This window comes from Panulirus ornatus, chromosome 32 (genome assembly GCF_036320965.1).
Source record: "Panulirus ornatus isolate Po-2019 chromosome 32, ASM3632096v1, whole genome shotgun sequence".
Taxonomy (NCBI): Eukaryota; Metazoa; Arthropoda; class Malacostraca; order Decapoda; family Palinuridae; genus Panulirus; species Panulirus ornatus.
The window spans coordinates 14,440,563-14,466,091 of NC_092255.1; the positions used below are offsets into that span (position 1 = coordinate 14,440,563).

The 25,529-nt window shown below is 43.0% G+C and overlaps 1 protein-coding gene across 5 annotated transcripts in view; it reads right to left on the minus strand.

Annotated features, from left to right (window-relative positions):
• The window catches only part of LOC139759059 (TWiK family of potassium channels protein 18-like), a 209,150-nt gene that overhangs the window by 14,785 nt on the left and 168,836 nt on the right, over positions 1 to 25,529 (minus strand). For 4 of the 5 annotated variants that reach the window (XR_011714990.1, XM_071680979.1, XM_071680980.1 and 1 more), the window contains 4 exons: positions 16,374 to 16,585; positions 14,840 to 15,064; positions 3,247 to 3,434; positions 1,322 to 1,406 (listed from right to left, as the gene is read on the minus strand). Coding sequence is in view for 4 of the 5 variants with exons in the window: in XM_071680979.1 (XP_071537080.1) it covers positions 1,322 to 1,406; positions 3,247 to 3,434; positions 14,840 to 15,064; positions 16,374 to 16,585 (710 nt within the window). In the remaining variant the exon portion in view is untranslated. The remainder of the gene's footprint in view (positions 1 to 1,321; positions 1,407 to 3,246; positions 3,435 to 14,839; positions 15,065 to 16,373; positions 16,586 to 25,529) is intronic. The other variant, XM_071680983.1, reaches the window with a different exon arrangement.

Consider the following 25,529-nt stretch of genomic DNA (forward strand, 5'->3'; position numbering starts at 1 on the left):
AGTGGTGTACGTATGTCTTCATCCAAACTTCAGCAGTGGTGTACGTATGACTTCATCCAAACTTCAGCAGTGGTGTACGTATGACTTCATCCAAACTTCAGCAGTGGTGTACGTATGACTTCATACAAACTTCAGCAGTGGTGTACGTATGACTTCATCCAAACTTCAGCAGTGGTGTACGTATGACTTCATCCAAACTTCAGCAGTGGTGTACGTATGTCTTCATCCAAATTTCAGCAGTGGTGTACGTATGACTTCATCCAAACTTCAGCAGTGGTGTACGTATGACTTCATCCAAACTTCAGCAGTGGTGTACGTATGACTTCATCCAAACTACAGCAGTGATGTACGTATGACTTCATCCAAACTTCAGCAGTGATGTACGTATGACTTCATCCAAACTTCAGCAGTGGTGTACGTATGATTTCATCCAAACTTCAGCAGTGGTGTACGTATGACTTCATCCAAACTTCAGCAGTGGTGTACGTATGACTTCATCCACACTTCAGCAGTGGTGTACGTATGTCTTCATCCAAACTTCAGCAGTGGTGTACGTATGACTTCATCCAAACTTCAGCAGTGGTGTACGTATGACTTCATCCATTCCTCCTCCGTCTGGCAACAGGTTCATGCCTTGCTTCGTTCACTACCCATGTGTGAAGCAGCGATGGCCAGCCAATCTGGGCCAAGTCACTCACCCATCTGGGTGGCATCCAATGGCCCTTACCTGGTTCATTCCATCCCGGCCTGTCTAAAGGGTTGGGTCATGGGAGGCACGACCATCTCGTCGTATTGGCTTCTACAGTAAAGCCTTCCTACTTATAGTAGTATTAGAGGATAAACACACATACACGTACGTATACATATCAGCATATATACATATACACAGACATATACATACATATACATGTACATATTCATACCTACTTGCCTTTATCCATATTCGGCGTCATATATATATATATATATATATATATATATATATATATATATATATATATATATATATATATATATATATACTTCAGACTGTATACTTACATAAATTTTACAGTAAACGCAAAAAATATTATGGCCAAAATGTCAGGTGGGTCAACTGGCACACACACTCTCATCACCTCCCTCACCCCAGCCACTGACACCAGTGAGCGTGGCTCACATGTCCGCAAGGTCCACCCCTAAATCAGGAAGACACAGGGTCGCCGCCCTTACGGACGTCATCCACCAGCACCACCCCGCCCTCACCCAGAACCCGGGCATCCATAAGGTCTAAGGTTACGCCTACGGGACGGGGGAGCAACGCCCTAATGAATGTCATTACCTTGGGAACGTAGTCGCCAAAGCCTATCGTCGTCATTGAGATGAAGATGAAGTAAAAGGCCTCGAAATACGTCCAATTTTCCCACCTGCAAATAAAGTCTACATCAGTCCCCCCCAAAAAAAAATATACGTTCAATTTTCCCACCTGCAAATAAAGTTTACATTAGTCCCCCCAAAAAAAAATATACGTCCAATTTTTTTCCACCTGCAAATAAAGTCTACATTAGTCCTCCTTAAAAAAAATAATATATGACACAAAATATTATATCATGACCGCTGTTGTTACTGGTAAATGGTTGCTTAATCGAGGCGAAATATACGAACATTAAAAACAATGTTGGATATAGATGATGCGGTAATGATTGGAGATAAGAGGGTTTTAACATGCCTGTGTTAGAAAGTTCATATCAAAGAACAATTGAATGTACTCCAGGGGAAAAGAAAATGTACGAGTAAGGGATTAACGAATTGAACATGACTGAAGTACGTTTAAAATAACGCTTATGACTGAGAGCTGATGTGGAACATTACGCTAGAAGTGAGGGGCTGAAAAGCCATGATGGTCATTTAAAACAGACATCTTAATAATAGCACTGAAATGAGACAAGACAGTTGGTATTTATGTCTGAAGTGGGTAACTGTGTAATGACAACAAGAGTTTGTGAGTGATTGAAGGGGCTGGTCATGAATGAAGGCCAGGACTCATGAATGAATGCAGGAATGTACGAATGAATTATATTATGAATCAGAGCAAACGCTCCCGTATGAGAACGAGTTAATTTACAATTATATGAATGCATGTTCTTATTTAAGTCTCAGTTGGGTTATTGAAAATAATGATACATAATTGCCATTAAATAACAAGTTTCTTTATAATTTAACCTCATTCATTAACATACTTATTCTAAGCTACTGTATTTTATCAACTTAATCACATGTTTACACCTAATTTCAAACTATATATAAACACTTCGTTTTTTTTTTTTTTCTGTGGGTAAAATTTGATAATTCATTTTTACGCGTTTATTTAATTGTGGTCATAGTTCAATACGAATAATCAAGTTTGGTTCTTAATTTCTTGCATATCCATTCAAATGTATTCTATTACTGTAGTTTGATACATTTACTTTAGCAACATATTTTCAACAGGAATTTTACATATGAATAGATATCACGAAAATGTCCTGATTCTAACATATATATATATATATATATATATATATATATATATATATATATATATATATATATATATATATATTCAATCTGATGGATAAACTTCTCTAAACTTAATGGATTTAACTAACTGAACTTTTCTGAGTTTTGAAGAAATCACTTGGAAAATTTGCTACCCATAGAACGTGGGAAAATTATCATTTCTTATTTGCACTGTAGATAAATGGAAGATCTTGTAGTGCAACTGTTGTGATGAACAGTGGTAGCTTTACGATAATGTACACTGGTAGAGCCAATGTAAGATACAGTGACAGAGCTAGTGTATAGTACAGTGACATAGCTTGTGTATGGTGCAGTGGCAGAGCTAGTGTATGGTACAGTGACAGAACTAGTGTATGGTACAGTGACAGAGCTAGTGTATGGTACAGTAACAGAACTAGTGTATGGTGCTAGTGTATGGTACAGTGGTAGAGCCAGTATACGGTACAATGACAGAGCTAGTGTATGGTACAGTGACACAGGGAGTGTACGGTACAGTAACACAGCCAGTGTACGGTACAGTGACAGAGCTAGTGTAACGGTAGAGTGAGAGAGCTAGTGTACAGTGGTGACAGCCAGTGTATGGTGCAGTGGTAGAGCCAGTATACGGTACAGTGACAGAGGTAGTGTAACGGTAGAGTGACAGAACTACTATGGTACAGCCAATGTAAGCTAGATGGCACTGGCGTAACCAACACCGCAGGTACTCACATGGTGTAGATGAAGCAGCCACACATGATGTAGAGGAGCAGGATCAGGAGCGCCAGGGTGATGGGTAGGTTGAAGTTGTCGTCGATGACCAGGTCCTCCTCTTCCTCAGACTCGGGCGTTGGGGGCTCCGGCGCCTTCTTCCTCCTGCAGAGGGAGCTGCACCACTCGCTCACCTTCCTCTTCCACGACTGCAAGAAGACCAGCGCTTGAGGTAAATCAGAGAGAGAGAGAGAGAGAGAGAGAGAGAGAGAGAGAGAGAGAGAGAGAGAGAGAGAGAGAAGAGAGAGAGAGAGAGTGTCCACGGAGGGAAAAAACTGAGACACGATGAAGTTCCCAAGTGCACTTTCGTGTGATAATCACATCATCCGGGGAGACACGAGAGAGAAATATTATAACAGACAGTTCACACATACAAGCGACTGTAAGGGTATAAACATTCACCAAAATGGTGTCAAATATTAGATACCATATTAACGAAAGACGAAATCACTTGTAAAATGGGTTAACATAGAAAAAATAACTTCTCTTTGTGTCGAAAAGTTCACATACTTATCCTCACAGGAGTTTTAAGGAGCTATGCTAATTGATCCGAGTGAATTGGTCATTATCTATATTTACCTATATGCCAGTTTTGTTATTTTTTTATGCTTTGCACTAATCCCATTTAACAATGTCTTCGTAAGAGAAGATGAAATGAAGAAAGAGCCTTCAAATTATATATAAAAGGGAGATTGTTATCGCTAGATTTTAAGAGAATATCTCGAATATCTAAGAAGATTTTTAAGTTTATTGGTTATTTGGTCTTATGCCTGTCTAATGCCAGGATAAAAGCCTTTAAACTCAAGTCGTAACCGAAAATGGAAAAATCTTTAAAGATACAGATAAATGAAAAAAGAGGTGGTGATGGTAGGTTACTGAAGTGGAGGAATATATGGAGTGGTAAAGTGACAGATGAGAAAGAGTGGAGTGATGAAGAGATGCTATGGTGGTTATCTGTCTATAGCAATGGTACCAACAACTTAACTCAACCCAGATCAAATGGTACCAACTCCACAACCCAGATCAAATGGTACCAGCCACACAACCCAACCAAGACCAAATGGTACCAGCCACACAACCCAACCTAAACCAAATGGTACCAACCACACAACCCAGACCAAATGGTACCAACCACACAACCCAACCCAAACCAAATGGTACCAACTACACAACCCAGACCAAATGGTACCAACCACACAACCCAACCCAAATCAAATGGTACCAACCACACAACCCAACCCAGACCAAATGGTACCAACAACACAACCCAACCCAGACCAAATGGTACCAACTACACAACCCAGACCAAATGGTACCAGCCACACAACCCAACCCAGACCAAATGGTACCAAACACACAACCCAACACAAACCAAATGGTACCAACCACACAACCCAACCCAGACCAAATGGTACCAACCACACACCCTAGACCAAATGGTACCAGCCCACACAACCCAGACCAAATGGTACTAGCCCAGACCTGAAATAAAACCCATACAAAAAGGCACCATGACAACTCCCTCTACGTGATCAAGACGCCCCTGAAGTGCTCTCACACAGTGAGCCTGCTGATGAGCCAACGCTTCTTTGAAAAGAATATGCGCCCCTCCCCCCACCTCTCTCTCCCCACCACCTCTCTACGTGGGAGAAATGGGAGAGGGGAGGGATTGGGGGAAAGGGCGTAGGTGGGGAAGGGGGTGGGAGTGTCAAAGGATCTTCATAGAGGGGAGGGGGAGGGACGCTGAGTGGAATGAAAGGACGCCGAAGTAACATCCCGACTGTCATGAACAGACGGATAGATAGATAGATAGATAGATAGATAGAGAGAGAGAGAGAGAGAGAGAGAGAGAGAGAGAGAGAGAGAGAGAGAGAGAGAGAGAGAGAGACCCGATTGTCATGAACAGATAAGATTGAAAGATAGATAGAGACCGATAGATAGATAGATAGATAGATAGATAGATAGATAGAGAGAGAGAGAGAGAGAGAGAGAGAGAGAGAGAGAGAGAGAGAGAGAGAGAGAGAGAGAGAGAGAGAGAGAGAGAGAGAGAGAGAGAGAGAGACCCGATTGTCATGAACAGATAAGATTGAAAGATAGATAGATAGAGACCGATAGATAGATAGATAGATAGATAGATAGATAGAGAGAGAGAGAGAGAGAGAGAGAGAGAGAGAGAGAGAGAGAGAGAGAGAGAGAGAGAGAGAGAGAGAGAGAGAGAGAGAATGTACACTTACATTCATGACGTGATATATTTTTCGAATGGGGGGGGGGGGGGGGGAGGGGGGGGGGGGGGGGGGGAGAGGCCAGCGCGTAGTGCTCACCGCGTGTACCAGCAACATCTGGCGTTCCCCAAGGTGGTGGTCATCCAACTAGGTATCTTAACCAGACTCAGTATTTCTTGTCTTCTCTGACCAGGCGGGAGACACTGGTCGCATTGCAAGGCATACCTATGACAGGGAAATTCCTCCTTTTCCTTCTTTCCACTAAAGTATTTCTTTCGTTACATCAAATTTCCCCCCCACTTCCAGCAGGAAACTCCATCAGAGAACCTTCCCCCTAGCAAGGAATAAAACAATTCCCTCTTCAAACCCTTTCCCTTAACGAGAAGAAAGTTCTAAAAAAAAAGAATTTTTTTTTTTTTTTCTGTAAGAGAGAAAAAATTCTGTGCCTAAAGTTGGATATGTGATGGCGAAGCTGGTGGTGGGGGTACATCACTGGATCAAGTGACGACCATTAGGAGCTGACACACCTCCCTAATGACCATCTGCCTCACAGTATTGTTGACCGATCCATCCGGGCACCTTGGTCTTAAAAAAGGATTAGCTAAGTTTCCCGTCACATGATCTTCCGTTTTCTTCATTGACAATGTTTAAGGTCAGAGATTCGCATAGCAGTAAAAATAACCCTTGTTTCTCAACAGCCCACCTCTTATCTTCAGTTGTTCTTGTAGGTAAGTGAAACACGATGAACGGGGAAGAATTCAAAAGGTTGGCTACAAATATGTGCGGAATATTAAACACATGAGAACTACGAACATATATATAAACTTCTATGGAAGTGTGTACTTTGTTAAATAGCGTCCTAGCTACGTCTCTTCGTTCTATAACAAGTGACTTATATTCCTTTCTTGTGTCTTCCCTGATGATGTGATTATTATACGAGATTGCACTTGGTAACTTATTGTTTCATTTCCCCTTAGACTCATAGGAATATACTTGATCACGCGCTCGACTGTGATTCTTTCCATATATATATATATATATATATATATATATATATATATATATATATATATATATATATATATATATGGAACACTTTTAAGAACATAATACGATTTTAGAAAAAAACGAACATTTATAATGGTAAATTTCGCTAAGGCTTAACTGTAGATGAGACGTTTATATGACAGAATTTATGTTATCATTTCCCTACAGAAATTCTACAGGATGCCATGTCTTTCAAGAATACACATCAATGTTCTTTATCAAAGGAGTAATGCTAATGACCCCTTCTGATCTACGATAATTACCCAATGTAATTTGTAACCACGAAGCAATTTGATCCACCATCACTACCCACTTTAATCCATGCTATAAACATTTATGCTCTCTTACCAGTCACAAACCTCCAATAATTTAGTAATATTTACGATGTTTTTCAATCTAATTTTTCCCTAAAAAACAAAAAAAATTGATCGAACACTTACGAACTAATGATATATCTGACTTCAGCAAGACTCCTTCCAGTACTGAATTCAAATGAAATTTCCCCCTTACCAACTCTCCTAGCAACGAAAATTCAAACGTTTCAAGAGAACATAATATGGTATAGCAGCCTATTGATGATGAACCTTATGGAATACCCAGGCCAGTTAACATCGTACAGGAAGGGTTAATATGAGTGTCTGGGGGGGATTCTGATGGTAAATTTGAAATGCCCTGAGAACAAAAGAGAAACGGTATCCAAATGATCTCTCTCTCTCTCTCTCTCAAAACTCAACCATCAATAACTGTCAATATTCACAGATGCGAAAAGTGTCATAGTTTGATGGTAACGGCCTCTAACGACTCCGGAAGTCAGAGGGCCTAAACCACAGCAGACCAACGACTGACTAGTTCTCTACCTTGTACTGGCCACTGGTCCTAGTGTCGTCTGCAAGTGGATGGACAGAGAAGAAATATGTGCAATGTTAATCTTAACAGTTACTTACTGTTGAATGGCTGGGATTCGTACCATTCTATTGTTAAAATATTAATAATTATAATAATAATAATAATAATAATAATAATAATAATAATAATAATAATAATGTACTGGCGTTCTTGGTTAGAACTAAATACGTTATTGGGTTCGATCGTTTAATTTAAGAATTTACAGGTTCATAAACTCGTCCCAGAAAAATTATAGGACATGCCTAGTGCGTTATTGGATTTAATGGTTCTCGAATGCTATAGGCTGTTTAAAATCATTGTAAGTACTTTATCTAATCACTTGTACAGACGGGTATGTAATAGCCTTGTTGACTATCTACTTCTGAATGATCGTCAAGTCAGAAATCGCATGTAGATCGTATTCTAAGTTTAACTGTTGTAAGAACTTATATAATTAATAAAGACATTTAATCGGCTGCAAATAAATATATCTTTTATACATGAGAATTACATTTACTTAAGGTATGCTAAAATCTTAAAAGCTATCGCAAAAATAATAAATTTACGTAAGAATCTTATTTTCTATGTAATAACTGAAGATCTACCAGCAACCATCTTTGTGTTTATATTAACCATCTTGGTGTTTATATTCCTCTATAAGGCATCTGTCCGACGAAGTATCTATCGTCCTCTCGCTCGTTGGCACATTTCTTATTGACTAATGCGATATGTGATGTACACAAACAGGAGGAAAAAGAAAACGAGTTGAATCGCCTGGTTCACCGATATTAAGAGAGTTTGATAAGACAAGATTAAGCACTCCTGTACGGCAAATTAATAATGTAACAAGAATAAATAATATAACAAGAATATAAAGCTTAAGGTAAATAATCTACAGTGTTCAAGAGAATACATAAATAGAACATAAAATCAATAAATGGTTAATAATGTTGAACTACATAAAATTCTTTTTTTCATATTATAACCGAACACTGAGGAACTGATAACAAAAACTGTCATAAAGAAGAAATAGATCTCCACAGCAAAGTGTGTGTGTGTGTGTGTGTTAACCTCGAACCAAGGACACCAATTTGCAAGAGTCTCCCCTTACAGGAGTTTGGGTATCATGCCAGTAATTACATCTTCGCTAACAATGTCCTAAGTGAATAATAAATTCTCTCGAGTAATAATCTACAGCACTTCATTATTATCTTTATAACGACCATCAATTTTCATGTTTTTTTTAATAATGTACATGACACACAGAAAACGAATTATTATTTTTTTTTCAATGTACATGACACAGAAAACGAATTCCTCTTGACATGATTATATATGAAGGCGGTTCTGTTTTCGCCTGACGCTAACAATTTATTTATCCTCATATTTCAGCTTTGATTAACATTTTTTCTTTTCCCCCCTAATGTTTTCCAGTACCGAAATATCCCACGGGTCGTCACGCAATCCACGGATAAATTAATGATTCTAATGGGTGTCTTAAATAAAAAATTTAAGAGACGACCAGCGTGATTTTTTTTCACTGGTGAAGTGGGCGAGGGATGGAACACCCCCTTACCCCAACCGGTCGCTCCTATCCCATTCTCCGTCCCTACCGTCCACGCTCAAGTCGCCTATTCCTCCCCCCCTGTCCATATTCCAGTCCCCCTAACGTGAACACCCTAGTCCTTTTCGTCCCCTGTCCACACTCCCAATCCCTTGTCCACACCCAAGTCCTTTGCCCTGGTCCACGTCCCATCCTTGTTCCATTCCCTCCCCAAGCCTTAAAAGCAACCCATTTCCCGCCCTACATGTATAAAGCCAGACTATTGACGTATCAAAAGTTTGGGAAGCTGTTGTGCCGACCAGAGGAGAGGGTGGAACAAATGGAGTTTGAATATGTATGGAAGTAGATCGTGTTCATTTAAAAAAAAAAAAAAAAAAAATAATGGAAAAGAATCCGGTTCTAATAATTCTTATTTTCTTAAAGTAAACGTTTTGTGAAACGTCTTTTTAGGATAATATACATACAAATTCGTCAAGGATTTTCAAGAAACTGGCCATTAGACAACAATGCAACGAGGAAAAATATGACTGACAATTCAATTTCACGGTAAACTTGCATAGTTTTCTTTACCTGGAAGTCGCGAGCAACCCAGTCACTTCTAAAAGCATTTCAAATCATAACACGAATAGTCACGGTCCTTAGACCTATCTGAAATAAAGATAAATGAAAGACATACCTGAAAGGGACATTAGACAAATCTTTAAGAGAATAACCATGGATATCAAAAGCCTAAAAGCATAACAATTTTAACCAATCACATTGATCAGAATGGCGAACACACATACTCTTGCTTTATATGGAGGCTCTCTGCATTATATATATATATATATATATATATATATATATATATATATATATATATATATATATATATAATGTTAGGCTTGGTAGCTACATCTATATCAGGTTTGATAACATCAGGTTGGTGGGGTAGATTTGGTTAGACCAGGTTGTTAAATTCAAGGTTTACGAGGTATTTAGATTAAGTGTTTAAGCTAGGCTTGGTAGGGTTAAGTTAGGTTTGGGTGGGAGTGGTTAGATATGAAGGATAGCAGGTGGCTATGGTAGGTAAAGCTACGTTTAACTTAGATGGTTAGGTTAGGTTAGGATGGAAATAAGAAGAAAAAGGGAAAAATATAATGAACAGGAGCCTAAAAAAAGAAAAAAAAAATACAAGGCCTATTTTCACTAAGAGAACTGTATAACATGTTGACAGGTACCTGATATGCCTCCAGGTTAGACCTGTGACCTGTGGATAAGTGCTTCAGGTATACTTGATGTGCTGTAACCTGTTGACAGGTACTTGTTATCTGATGTGCTGTGACCTGTCGACATTTATCTCAGGTACCTGATGTGTTGTGACCTGTCGACAGGTACCTCAGGTACCTGGTGCGCTCCCAGGTTAGTTAGTGACCTGTCGACAGGTACATCAGGTAACTGGTGTGCTCCCAGGTCATCACTGTGACTGTCGACAGTTACCTCAGGTACCTGATGTGTTATGACCTGTCGACAGGTACCTCAGGTACCTGGTGAGCTCCCAGGTCAGTTAGTGACCTGTCGACAGGTACCTCAGGTACCTGGTGCGCTCCCAGGTTAGTTAGTGACCTGTCGACAGGTACCTCAGGTACCTGGTGCGCTCCCAGGTTAGTTAGTGACCTGTCGACAGGTACCTCAGGTACCTGATGTGTTGTGACCTGTCGACAGGTACCTCAGGTACCTGGTGCGCTCCCAGGTTAGTTAGTGACCTGTCGACAGGTACCTCAGGTACCTGGTGCGCTCCCAGGTTAGTTAGTGACCTGTCGACAGGTACCTCAGGTACCTGGTGCGCTCCCAGGTTAGTTAGTGACCTGTCGACAGGTACCTCAGGTACCTGGTGCGCTCCCAGGTTAGTTAGTGACCTGTCGACAGGTACCTCAGGTACCTGGTGCGCTCCCAGGTTAGTTAGTGACCTGTCGACAGGTACCTCAGGTACCTGGTGCGCTCCCAGGTTAGTTAGTGACCTGTCGACAGGTACCTCAGGTACCTGGTGCGCTCCCAGGTTAGTTAGTGACCTGTCGACAGGTACCTCAGGTACCTGGTGCGCTCCCAGGTTAGTTAGTGACCTGTCGACAGGTACCTCAGGTACCTGGTGCGCTCCCAGGTTAGTTAGTGACCTGTCGACAGGTACCTCAGGTACCTGGTGCGCTCCCAGGTTAGTTAGTGACCTGTCGACAGGTACCTCAGGTACCTGGTGCGCTCCCAGGTTAGTTAGTGACCTGTCGACAGGTACCTCAGGTACCTGGTGCGCTCCCAGGTTAGTTAGTGACCTGTCGACAGGTACCTCAGGTACCTGGTGCGCTCCCAGGTTAGTTAGTGACCTGTCGACAGGTACCTCAGGTACCTGGTGCGCTCCCAGGTTAGTTAGTGACCTGTCGACAGGTACCTCAGGTACCTGGTGCGCTCCCAGGTTAGTTAGTGACCTGTCGACAGGTACCTCAGGTACCTGATGTGTTGTGACCTGTCGACAGGTACCTCAGGTACCTGGTGCGCTCCCAGGTTAGTTAGTGACCTGTCGACAGGTACCTCAGGTACCTGGTGCGCTCCCAGGTTAGTTAGTGACCTGTCGACAGGTACCTCAGGTACCTGGTGCGCTCCCAGGTTAGTTAGTGACCTGTCGACAGGTACCTCAGGTACCTGGTGCGCTCCCAGGTTAGTTAGTGACCTGTCGACAGGTACCTCAGGTACCTGGTGCGCTCCCAGGTTAGTTAGTGACCTGTCGACAGGTACCTCAGGTACCTGGTGCGCTCCCAGGTTAGTTAGTGACCTGTCGACAGGTACCTCAGGTACCTGATGTGTTGTGACCTGTCGACAGGTACCTCAGGTACCTGGTGCGCTCCCAGGTTAGTTAGTGACCTGTCGACAGGTACCTCAGGTACCTGGTGCGCTCCCAGGTTAGTTAGTGACCTGTCGACAGGTACCTCAGGTACCTGGTGCGCTCCCAGGTTAGTTAGTGACCTGTCGACAGGTACCTCAGGTACCTGGTGCGCTCCCAGGTTAGTTAGTGACCTGTCGACAGGTACCTCAGGTACCTGGTGCGCTCCCAGGTTAGTTAGTGACCTGTCGACAGGTACCTCAGGTACCTGGTGCGCTCCCAGGTTAGTTAGTGACCTGTCGACAGGTACCTCAGGTACCTGGTGCGCTCCCAGGTTAGTTAGTGACCTGTCGACAGGTACCTCAGGTACCTGGTGCGCTCCCAGGTTAGTTAGTGACCTGTCGACAGGTACCTCAGGTACCTGGTGCGCTCCCAGGTTAGTTAGTGACCTGTCGACAGGTACCTCAGGTACCTGATGTGTTGTGACCTGTCGACAGGTACCTCAGGTACCTGGTGCGCTCCCAGGTTAGTTAGTGACCTGTCGACAGGTACCTCAGGTACCTGGTGCGCTCCCAGGTTAGTTAGTGACCTGTCGACAGGTACCTCAGGTACCTGGTGCGCTCCCAGGTTAGTTAGTGACCTGTCGACAGGTACCTCAGGTACCTGGTGCGCTCCCAGGTTAGTTAGTGACCTGTCGACAGGTACCTCAGGTACCTGGTGCGCTCCCAGGTTAGTTAGTGACCTGTCGACAGGTACCTCAGGTACCTGGTGCGCTCCCAGGTTAGTTAGTGACCTGTCGACAGGTACCTCAGGTACCTGGTGCGCTCCCAGGTTAGTTAGTGACCTGTCGACAGGTACCTCAGGTACCTGGTGCGCTCCCAGGTTAGTTAGTGACCTGTCGACAGGTACCTCAGGTACCTGGTGCGCTCCCAGGTTAGTTAGTGACCTGTCGACAGGTACCTCAGGTACCTGGTGCGCTCCCAGGTTAGTTAGTGACCTGTCGACAGGTACCTCAGGTACCTGGTGCGCTCCCAGGTTAGTTAGTGACCTGTCGACAGGTACCTCAGGTACCTGGTGCGCTCCCAGGTTAGTTAGTGACCTGTCGACAGGTACCTCAGGTACCTGGTGCGCTCCCAGGTTAGTTAGTGACCTGTCGACAGGTACCTCAGGTACCTGGTGCGCTCCCAGGTTAGTTAGTGACCTGTCGACAGGTACCTCAGGTACCTGATGTGTTGTGACCTGTCGACAGGTACCTCAGGTACCTGGTGCGCTCCCAGGTTAGTTAGTGACCTGTCGACAGGTACCTCAGGTACCTGGTGCGCTCCCAGGTTAGTTAGTGACCTGTCGACAGGTACCTCAGGTACCTGGTGCGCTCCCAGGTTAGTTAGTGACCTGTCGACAGGTACCTCAGGTACCTGGTGCGCTCCCAGGTTAGTTAGTGACCTGTCGACAGGTACCTCAGGTACCTGGTGCGCTCCCAGGTTAGTTAGTGACCTGTCGACAGGTACCTCAGGTACCTGGTGTGTTGTGACCTGTCGACAGGTACCTCAGGTACCTGGTGCGCTCCCAGGTTAGTTAGTGACCTGTCGACAGGTACCTCAGGTACCTGGTGCGCTCCCAGGTTAGTTAGTGACCTGTCGACAGGTACCTCAGGTACCTGATGTGTTGTGACCTGTCGACAGGTACCTCAGGTACCTGGTGCGCTCCCAGGTTAGTTAGTGACCTGTCGACAGGTACCTCAGGTACCTGGTGCGCTCCCAGGTTAGTTAGTGACCTGTCGACAGGTACCTCAGGTACCTGGTGCGCTCCCAGGTTAGTTAGTGACCTGTCGACAGGTACCTCAGGTACCTGATGTGTTGTGACCTGTCGACAGGTACCTCAGGTACCTGGTGCGCTCCCAGGTTAGTTAGTGACCTGTCGACAGGTACCTCAGGTACCTGGTGCGCTCCCAGGTTAGTTAGTGACCTGTCGACAGGTACCTCAGGTACCTGGTGCGCTCCCAGGTTAGTTAGTGACCTGTCGACAGGTACCTCAGGTACCTGGTGCGCTCCCAGGTTAGTTAGTGACCTGTCGACAGGTACCTCAGGTACCTGATGTGTTGTGACCTGTCGACAGGTACCTCAGGTACCTGGTGCGCTCCCAGGTTAGTTAGTGACCTGTCGACAGGTACCTCAGGTACCTGGTGCGCTCCCAGGTTAGTTAGTGACCTGTCGACAGGTACCTCAGGTACCTGGTGCGCTCCCAGGTTAGTTAGTGACCTGTCGACAGGTACCTCAGGTACCTGGTGCGCTCCCAGGTTAGTTAGTGACCTGTCGACAGGTACCTCAGGTACCTGGTGCGCTCCCAGGTTAGTTAGTGACCTGTCGACAGGTACCTCAGGTACCTGGTGCGCTCCCAGGTTAGTTAGTGACCTGTCGACAGGTACCTCAGGTACCTGGTGCGCTCCCAGGTTAGTTAGTGACCTGTCGACAGGTACCTCAGGTACCTGGTGCGCTCCCAGGTTAGTTAGTGACAACACACACACACACACACGACACCTATATAATATCCAGGAAGACCTAACACACACACACACACACACACACACACACACACGACACCTATATAATATCCAGGAAGACCTAACACACACACACACACCACACACACACACACACACACACACACACGACACCTATATAATATCCAGGAAGACCTAACACACACACACACACGACACCTATATAATATCCAGGAAGACCTAACACACACACACACACACACACACACACACACACACACACACACACACACACACACACACACACACAGACACACAGACAACAAACTACTAAACGACCAGGATTAAACAGGGAATCTTTCCTCCCAGTCTGGTCCTCAAGACACATCTCTTACTAAGTGGTAAAAAAAAGAAAAGAAAAAGAAAAAGAAAAGAAAAGGAAGATCAGCGTTCACAGAGGAGGATGACAAGACGTAATAACTCACAGAACAACAGCAGGCACCACCTGTGGTCTTTTCCCTCACATCATCACCACCTTCGTCTTCCTCTCCCTTGTCCTCTTTCCTCCTCTCGTTCCTCCTTCGCTCCTCCGACAAGAAGGGCTCCCGCTCCCTCAACTGACCTTGGTCGTCGTCCTCGTGTTTCTCGAAGTCCGTCGACGTCGACTCCGGCACGGCCAAGGGAGGCGTTGGCGATGGGGTGCTCGGGGGCTGGGGTGCGTGTGTGTGTGTGTGTGTGGGTGTGTGTGGGGGTGTGTTAGTCAGCAGGAGCAGAGTTAGTGGAGGAGGTTGGTGGGGGGAGAGAAGGCGAGAGTTATTAGTAGTTAGAAAGGTTAGTGACTGTTAGATGATGAACGTGCAAGGATGAAGGGGAGGTGGGTGGTTGGCAGCAGCGCTAAGGTGAGGAGACATTCGAGAGAGAACACTGTTTTCTTGGTCAAGATTCTCTCTCTCTGCTGAAGAAGAGCCGAGGTGTTGGTAAGTGATTAAAACTCTATGATTGAGGTGGAGGAGGAGTGGTGTTCACTGGTCAACGTCTCTTAAAGTCTATGCATGACTGTATTGTTGGGGTTAGGTGAGGTTAGGTGTTGATATAAAGCCACGCTAGATACCAAGTCTAACTTACCGACAGAAGGCGTTTAGAGGAACGTTGGTTCGTATCCTCCCTCAGGAAGGTGGTACGGTCTTTGGTCAAGATGGTAAGGTCCTTGATCACGACGGTACCGTCTTTGATCACGACGGTACCGTCTTTGATCACGACGGTACCGTCTTTGATCACGACGGTACCGTCTTTGATCACGACGGTACGGTCTTTGATCACGACGGTACCGTCTTTGATCACGACGGTACCGTCCTTGATCACGACGGTACCATCTTTGATCACGACGGTACCGTCCTTGATCACGACGGTACCGTCTTTGATCACGACGGTACGATCCTTGATCACGACGGTACGATCCTTGATCACGACGGTACGGTCCTTGATCACGACGGTACGGTCTTTGATCACGACGGTACAACACTTAGGTATTGTGGTGTACGTAACCTTTGACTTGACCCGTCCAATACTACACCATCATAGCCAAGCGTCGTACCGTCGTGTTCAACGATCGTACCGTTGTGCTCAAGAGTCCTACCTACCGTCGTGCTCAAAGGGTCGCTCCGTCGAGCTTAAGGATCGAACAACCAATCATAAGGGGTCACCCAAGTCAAGAGCACTGGACACTGCCACAAGCCACCGACACTACATTACGTAACACTCTTCCTCACTGTCAATAAATCCATATCTTGACCTTAAATCATCCCTATACTCAAAGGCCTGTCGCCCCTCTTACCTACAAAGCTACCCCTCCTTGGCCTGACAAAACACATTGTCGAGAGCCGACACACATCAATGACCCTCAGTCCCTCACTCCTGCACAGGCCTGGCACTAAGGTAGTCTACCAGATCAAAAGTTCAACCAACGCTCCCTCCCTCTCCTTCCCTACACACCCATTATCTTCCAGCGCCTCCGCTTACCTTCACAGACTGCACGGCGCGCGTTTTTCTGACCCTCCTGCACGTGGCGGTTCGGTACAGCTTCCTGACGAAGACGAACAGGGATTTGAGGAGGCGGGTGAAGAGCTTGCCGAAGTCGGCCATCAGGATGAGGAAGATGGGGATGCCAAGGATGGCGTAGACGATGGTGAGGGCCTTGCCTGCGTTGGTCCGCGGGGAGATGTGCCCGTAACCTGAAGGCGAACAACAAGGGTCAATGGTATGTTAAACACAGGATGAAGCTGAAGAACAGAAGACCATAATCTATCACGATAGATTATGGTCTTCTGTTCTTCATATATATATATATATATATATATATATATATATATATATATATATATATATATATACATATATATATACATAATCCCTGGGAATAGGGGAGAAAGAATACTTCCCACGTATTCCCTGCGTGTCGTAGAAGGCGACTAAAAGGAGAGGGAGCGGGGGGCTGGAAATCCTCCCCTCTCGTTTTTTTTTTTTTTGTTTATTTTTCTAAAAGAAGGAACAGAGAAGGGGGCCAGGTGAGGATACTCCCTCAAAGGCCCAGTCCTCTGTTCTTAATGCTACCTCGCTAACGCGGGAAATGGCGAATAGTATGAAAGAAATATATATATATATATATATATATATATATATATATATATATATATATATATATATATATATAGAGAGAGAGAGAGAGAGAGAGAGAGAGAGAGAGAGAGAGAGAGAGAGAGAGAGAGTCATATAATGGTGTTAGCTGAAAACTGAGACATATACACGTCACTATACATTGGCAAAGGTGAAATAACATTGATACAAGATTTCTATTACACCCTAGCAACATATTGGCGTCAATACAACCAGTACATACTACAGTAAAGTAAATCAGAAAATATAAAATTGGGGAGAAAAAAAAAAGATGAATCGTAGGGAAGACATGTTATCTATCCATTTCACAAAACTGTCCTCCATTTCCACATGTATCACCACTAAATCGATTTACTTAGACAAAATCAAACTTTCAGAACAAATGTGACAATATAGAGTTCATCCTTTCTTAAAGAAAATGTATTGAAGATCAGACCAACAAATACTTAATTTCTACAAATTTCTTATTAATTATAATGAAATTTGTTTATTTCTACATATTTCTTATTAATTATAATGAAATAAGTTGTATATCATTAATATAACGCAATGAACTCGTCCGCTCGACAAAACTGAAACAGGCTTACGTATCTTTTCATATAGAAAACGGTACCTCTTGCAATTGCCCAGTGTTAAAACTTTTTTGTGGGGCGAGTATATTACCGAATTTTCCTCTGAATACGATGAAGTTATGACAAAAGTTATAACAAAGTTATAACAAAACTACATTTAGGGTCATAGATACCATGTTATCGGGCAACAACGAATATTAGGGGTCAAAATGACTCCGTATAGGTCAAAGGTTTCAATAAACTTGGGATCAATATTATTCAAGAGAGAACACATCTCTTTCCAGTGATACAAAGTAGGATGGGGTAACTAAAGAAAAAAAATATATTACTGTATTTTACACGAATAAAAATTCGTCACCATTTTCTACGTAGCATAAACGAGACAATTACATAGTTTTACGTTCACTAAATATTTTTCTATTCTCGTCTTTCATGACTTTGGCTAACTGTATTCATCTTTTCTTTTCACTGTAGCGAACGGGTACGAACAATGGCCATATGCGTAGTGAGAGAGAGATACATTATGTCACAGTTATCCTTAACACGTGACGGTATTCAAGATTTCTTTATATCTTTTTTTTTTTTTCGGTTGGTGGATGTAGCAGCTTGTTATCAACGGCCTTAATGACCCGGGTAGTTGATACGCTTAAAGCTTAACCACCAACCAATCAGTATGTGAAGTTCTTCTTGAAGAGTATGTTTGCCATTGAAAAATGATATGGCTTGTGGTATACATGTATGAATATGTGCGCGCTACGCATATATACCAACACAATACAAAACAAATCATACGATACAGATCGTATATATATATATATATATATATATATATATATATATATATATATATATATATATATATATACACGAATACTGTGCATATGAGTGCGCACTTCCATATAATATACAAACCTCCAACATACAGGATCGAACCCGGGACCCCTGCTTGGCAAGCGGGAGCACAATTGATAGGCTATGATCGCCCCTAAGAGCTTAATAACTATTCGAATAATATATATATATATATATATATATATATATATATATATATATATATATATATATATCCTAAAGGAAGGCATATATACGAAAAGAACATTGGAAATACTTACATCAGTATAGACTATGTGGTCACCTTTCACTGAGTCCCTTTCATTAGCTGATGAGGACAACATGCATTACTTTCCTCACAACAGCGAGAACCTGAGCGAGTTCACTAACCAATGGAGGTGGTGACGGTGAGCATGTACACAAAGCTGTTCATGAAGCCCCAGTCAACTGGCTCCTCCACTTCCTCGGGTTCAAAGCCCTGGAGCACGGCCGACTCCACGTTCACCTTCCTGAGTGTCTCCTGGGCCAAAGCCTTCCAGTCTTCCTCCTGGAGGTCGGAGGCGGCAGACCACAGCTCATCCACGGCACTCTTTTCCAGCAGGAGGACCTGATTTTTAACATCCTGCGCGCTTGAATCTCCAGCGGTGGCGAGTCCCCCCTCATAACCGTTTTCTGTGATACTCAGCGAGACGCCACAGGCCAAACAGAAGAAGCAACACAACATAAGTGAGGCAGCGCAGTGCGCTACCTCCTGCCGGATGAGCTGAATCGTTTCATGATGGTCATAAGAGAAAGACTTCCAAGCACTGGAAAAGATACTCTGGCAGGCAGCCCACAGTGGGTTCTGTGCTGCCTGGTACTGTTTCCCTCCTGATCTTACGTCTGTCATGGTTAGTCTAGTAGTGTCTTCTTATGCTTTTCCTTACCAAAAGGTCTCAAATATATTCCTGTAATATCAATGTTCTGTCGATTGGTTTCGGAAGATGTAATCCACTACGTGGTAGAGTGTTTAGCGTGGCTGACCATCAACCTCACACACAAGCCAGCCCAGTTTCGAATCCTGGGTTCAGATGGTGGCCCATATCCAACTCAGATGTTCACCTTCCCCTCGGGGCTTGTCGGTAAAACAGGTACCTGTTTTAGGTGGTCACACACACACACACACACACACACACACACATATATATATATATATATATATATATATATATATATATATATATATATATATATATATATAATATCCCTGAGGATAGGGGAGAAAGAATACTTCCCACGTGTTCCCTGCGTGTCGTAGAAGGCGACTAAAAGGGGAGGGAGCGGGGGGGCTGGAAATCCTCCCCTCTCACCATTTTTTCTTTTTTCAATTTTCCAAAAGAAGAAACAGAGAAGGGGGCTAGGTGAGGATATTCCCTCAAAGGCCCAGTCCTCTGTTCTTAACGCTACCTCGCTAATGCGGGAAATGGCGAATAGTATGAAAGAAAGAAAGATATATGAAATGGTCAGAATCAGGGCATCCACTTGCCTGCGACGTTTCCAGCACCATAAAATATATTCACAGCACTACGTCGAAAACACAGAGACCTACATACTCTTCACTACATGTTTAACCAAGCAGACAACCGGACGTTTAAGGAACGTCACATCAAACAGGAAAGCAAACCCGTGTTGAGCAACTTTAAATGCAGCGTCTAACCTAAAATGATGTTCGAAAATAGACAGAAAATATCTGCTGTCTCCTTTGAGACAGACATCCATAAAATATATCAAAACGAAAAGCAATACTTAAGTTTCCCCTTCGAAAATACTTTCTCACTTATGCTCATCAACAAAGTAATAAAGGCGAAGGAGAAGTGTGTACACACAGCTGTTTAGCAGACCATAATGTTTGCATTTATTCACCCAGTGATAGCAATTTTCAAATAAAGCTTTCGTAGCATAAATTTGAATACTGAGACCTGCCTGTATTGCTCTCGACATGTAAACTGCTGTAAAAAAACCCGAATCACAGAGGCGTTGTCATCCCCCAACTCAAAGGAAATGATTTTGTGGTGAACTGAAGCAGATCTTGGAGGAAATATATCTTCACGTGAGAAGGGAGATGATAATATTGTTGAAACGAGATGTACAATCATATTTGTTTCCGAAGTTTTGCGCTTCAATTTTCCTTTCGAAAGTATGCGATTACGTTTTCCATTTGCCAACAACACCAGCTGAAAGCGAGGGTTATTGCACGGCCCATTTTCTCTTTACACAAACTTAAATAAATAACGGTTTATATGATATTCTTTTTCTCAAAGTCCTATGCTAAAATGTAAAATAATCTTATAAGGTTATTTTTGAAAATAGATGCGTCTAACAATCAGGGGTCAAAAAATACCTGTAATTCATTAATTTTGTCATCTTTATCTAGTCAAGATTTTGAAAGGCTCTCTCTCTCTCTCATATATATATATATATATATATATATATATATATATATATATATATATATATATATATATATATATATGGTTCCAACAATGTTGTATGGTTGCGAGGCGTGGGCTATGGATAGAGTTGTGCGCAGGAGGATGGATGTGCTGGAAATGAGATGTTTGAGGACAATGTGTGGTGTGAGGTGGTTTGATCGAGTAAGTAATGTAAGGGTAAGAGAGATGTGGAAATAAAAAGAGCGTGGTTGAGAGAGCAGCAGAGGGTGTTTTGAAATGGTTTGGGCACATGGAAAGAATGAGTGAGGAAAGATTGACCAAGAGGATATATGTGTCGGAGGTGGAGGGAACGAGGAGAAGTGGAGGTGGAAAGATGGAGTGAAAAAGATTTTGAGTGATCGGGGCCTGAACATGCAGGAGGGTGAAAGGTGGGCAAGGAATAGAGTGAATTGGATCGATGTGGTATACCGGGGTTGACGTGCTGTCAGTGGATTGAATCAGGGCATGTGAAGCGTCTGGGGTAAACCATGGAAAGCTGTGTGGGGCCTGGATGTGGAAAGGGAGCTGTGGTTTCGGGCATTATTGCATGACAGCTAGAGACTGAGTGTGAACGAATGAGGCCTTTGTTGTCTTTTCCTAGCGCTACCACGCACACATGAGGGGGGAGGGGGATGGTATTCCATGTGTGGCGAGGTGGCGATGAGAATGAATAAAGGCAGACAGTGTGAATTGTGTGTATGGGTATATATGTATGTGTCTGTGTGTGTATATATATGTGTACATTGAGATGTATAGGCATGTATATTTGCGTGTGTGGACGTGTGTGTATATACATGTGTATGGGGGTGGGTTGGGCCATTTCTTTCGTCTGTTTCCTTGCGCTACCTCGCAAACGCGGGACACAGCGACAAAGCAAAATAAAAAAATATAAATATAAATATATATATATATATATATATATATATATATATATATATATATATATATATATATATATATATATATAAAGTGCATATGAACGCGCACCATCATATACTGATGTTGAATTCCGTAATAACCTTGGTAGTTGATAAACCTAACTACCCAGTCAACCAATCAGACCGATTTCAGAACAGAAAATGGGTAATGGTTGGATGCTCTAGATAGAAGAAATCATCCACTGATTTTGAAGACTAAACAAAACTGAACATCTTTTTTTTTGTAAGTTTTATTTCCTGATATATAATACGAATTTTACTAATCGTAGTTACGAAAAGTTTATACGAACAAGAGAAGTTCCAAGATCATATAGTCACACATGGGCCGACCCGTGCCAATAATGGCACTCCGAGAACACACATCCGACCTGTGCCAATAATGGCACTCCGAGAACACACACCCGACCTGTGCCAATAATGGCACCACGAGAACACACATCCGACCTGTGCCAATAATGGCACTCCGAGAACACACACACGACCTGTGCCAATAATGGCACCACGAGAACACACACCCGACCTGTGCCAATAATGGCACTCCGAGAACACACACACGACCTGTGCCAATAATGGCACTCCGAGAACACACACACAACCTGTGCCAATAATGGCACTCCGAGAACACACATCCGACCTGTGCCAATAATGGCACTCCGAGAACACACATCCGACCTGTGCCAATAATGGCACTCCGAGAACACACACCCGACCTGTGCCAATAATGGCACTCCGAGAACACACACCCGACCTGTGCCAATAATGGCACCACGAGAACACACACACGACCTGTGCCAATAATGGCACCACGAGAACACACACCCGACCTGTGCCAATAATGGCACCACGAGAACACACACGACCTGTGCCAATAATGGCACTCCGAGAACACACACACAACCTGTGCCAATAATGGCACCACGAGAACACACATCCGACCTGTGCCAATAATGGCACCATGAGAACACACACCCGACCTGTGCCAATAATGGCACCACGAGAACACACACCCGACCTGTGCCAATAATGGCACCATGAGAACACACACCCGACCTGTGCCAATAATGGCACCACGAGAACACACACCCGACCTGTGCCAATAATGGCACCATGAGAACACACACCCGACCTGTGCCAATAATGGCACCATGAGAACACACACCCGACCTGTGCCGATAATGGCACTCCGAGAACACACACCCGACCTGTGCCAATAATGGCACTCCGAGAACACACACCCGACCTGTGCCAATAATGGCACCACGAGAACACACACACGACCTGTGCCAATAATGGCACCACGAGAACACACACCCGACCTGTGCCAATAATGGCACCACGAGAACACACACGACCTGTGCCAATAATGGCACTCCGAGAACACACACACAACCTGTGCCAATAATGGCACCACGAGAACACACACACGACCTGTGCCAATAATGGCACCACGAGAACACACACCCGACCTGTGCCAATAATGGCACCATGAGAACACACACACGACCTGTGCCAATAATGGCACCATGAGAACACACACACGACCTGTGCCAATAATGGCACTCCGAGAACACACACACGACCTGTGCCAATAATGGTACCCCATGAATTGGCCGTCACAGATAAGCCTAAAGCAGGCTTAGTCTTGAGGAATCACCACACACACACACACACACACACACACACACACACACACACACACACACACACACAGACGCATACACGAGACTTCAAGTCTCCCCCCCCACAATAAAACACAACTAATATTCACAAAGTCGAATGATTAAAGGGGTTTAAGCTTATATTAAGCTAGCCTAAATGTAATCACTTTGTAAATCAAAGTTATGTCAAAAGAAGTGTCAATGATGACGATTCTTATCAAGGTCGATTATAAACTTTACTTCTCAAGGTCGAATACATCTTCTTCTCAGGGTCGATTATATACTTTTCTTCTCAGGGTCGATTGCAAACTTTACTTCTCAGGGTCGATTATACACTTTACATCTCAGGGTCGATTATACACTTAACATCTCAGGGTCGATTATAAACTTTTCTTCTCAGGGTCGATTATAAACTTAACATCTCAGGGTCGATTATAAACTTAACATCTCAGGGTCGATTATACACTTAACATCTCAGGGTCGATTATAAACTTTTCTTCTCAGGGTCGATTATAAACTTAACATCTCAGGGTCGATTATAAACTTAACATCTCAGGGTCGATTATAAACTTTTCTTCTCAGGGTCGATTATAAACTTAACATCTCAGGGTCGATTATAAACTTAACATCTCAGGGTCGATTATAAACTTAACATCTCAGGGTCGATTATAAACTTAACATCTCAGGGTCGATTATAAACTTAACATCTCAGGGTCGATTATAAACTTAACATCTCAGGGTCGATTATAAACTTAACATCTCAGGGTCGATTATAAACTTAACATCTCAGGGTCGATTATAAACTTAACATCTCAGGGTCGATTATAAACTTAACATCTCAGGGTCGATTATAAACTTAACATCTCAGGGTCGATTATAAACTTAACATCTCAGGGTCGATTATAAACTTAACATCTCAGGGTGGATTATAAACTTAACATCTCACGGACGATTATAAACTTAACATCTCAGGGTCGATTATAAACTTAACATCTCAGGGTCGATTATAAACTTAACATCTCAGGGTCGATTATAAACTTAACATCTCAGGGTCGATTATAAACTTAACATCTCAGGGTCGATTATAAACTTAACATCTCAGGGTCGATTATAAACTTAACATCTCAGGGTCGATTATAAACTTAACATCTCAGGGTCGATTATAAACTTAACATCTCAGGGTCGATTATAAACTTAACATCTCAGGGTCGATTACGAACTTATCAAATCATAGTACTGGAGCGAAGTGATCAGAGTTTTGAAGAGGATGAACACTAACGTAAGCATTATAAAATGATGACATATTAGCACCACATTATATCATGGTTGAACTCGTCTGCATTAAACTAGCCAATTCTCCTAATTAATAATACTATCACGACAATCATCATTACTGTTGCTAAGTTCTGGGTATTATTAATGCAACATATACTAATTACTTGAGAGGCTGGTAAGAGAATTATATATATATATATATATATATATATATATATATATATATATATATATATATATATATATATATATATTATCCCTGGGAATAGGGGAGAAAGAATACTTCCCACGTATTCCCTGCGTGTCGTAGAAGGCGACTAAAAGGGAAGGGAGCGGGGGGCTGGAAATCCTCCCCTCTCGTTTTTTTTAATTTTTCAAAAGATGGAACAGAGAAGAGGGCCAGGTGAGCCAGGTGAGGATATTCCCTCAAAGGCCCAGTCCTCTGTTCTTAACGCTACCTCGCTAACTCGGGAAATGGCGAAGTTTGGAAATATATATATATATATATATATATATATATATATATATATATATATATATATATATATATATATATCCCCAAGATATTACAATGCTCGTATGAAGTATGATGTTCTAATAATATCATTCCTACGAACATGTAAAGTGTCGTGTAAGTGAACGTGCTCTATCCGAAACTTATATAATTTATCTTCCCCGTTGTAGTGGGTATAACGTAGATAATTTCAAGCAAGTCTTATGAGTTCAGAGACTGTATATGGTTTATATAACACTCAAC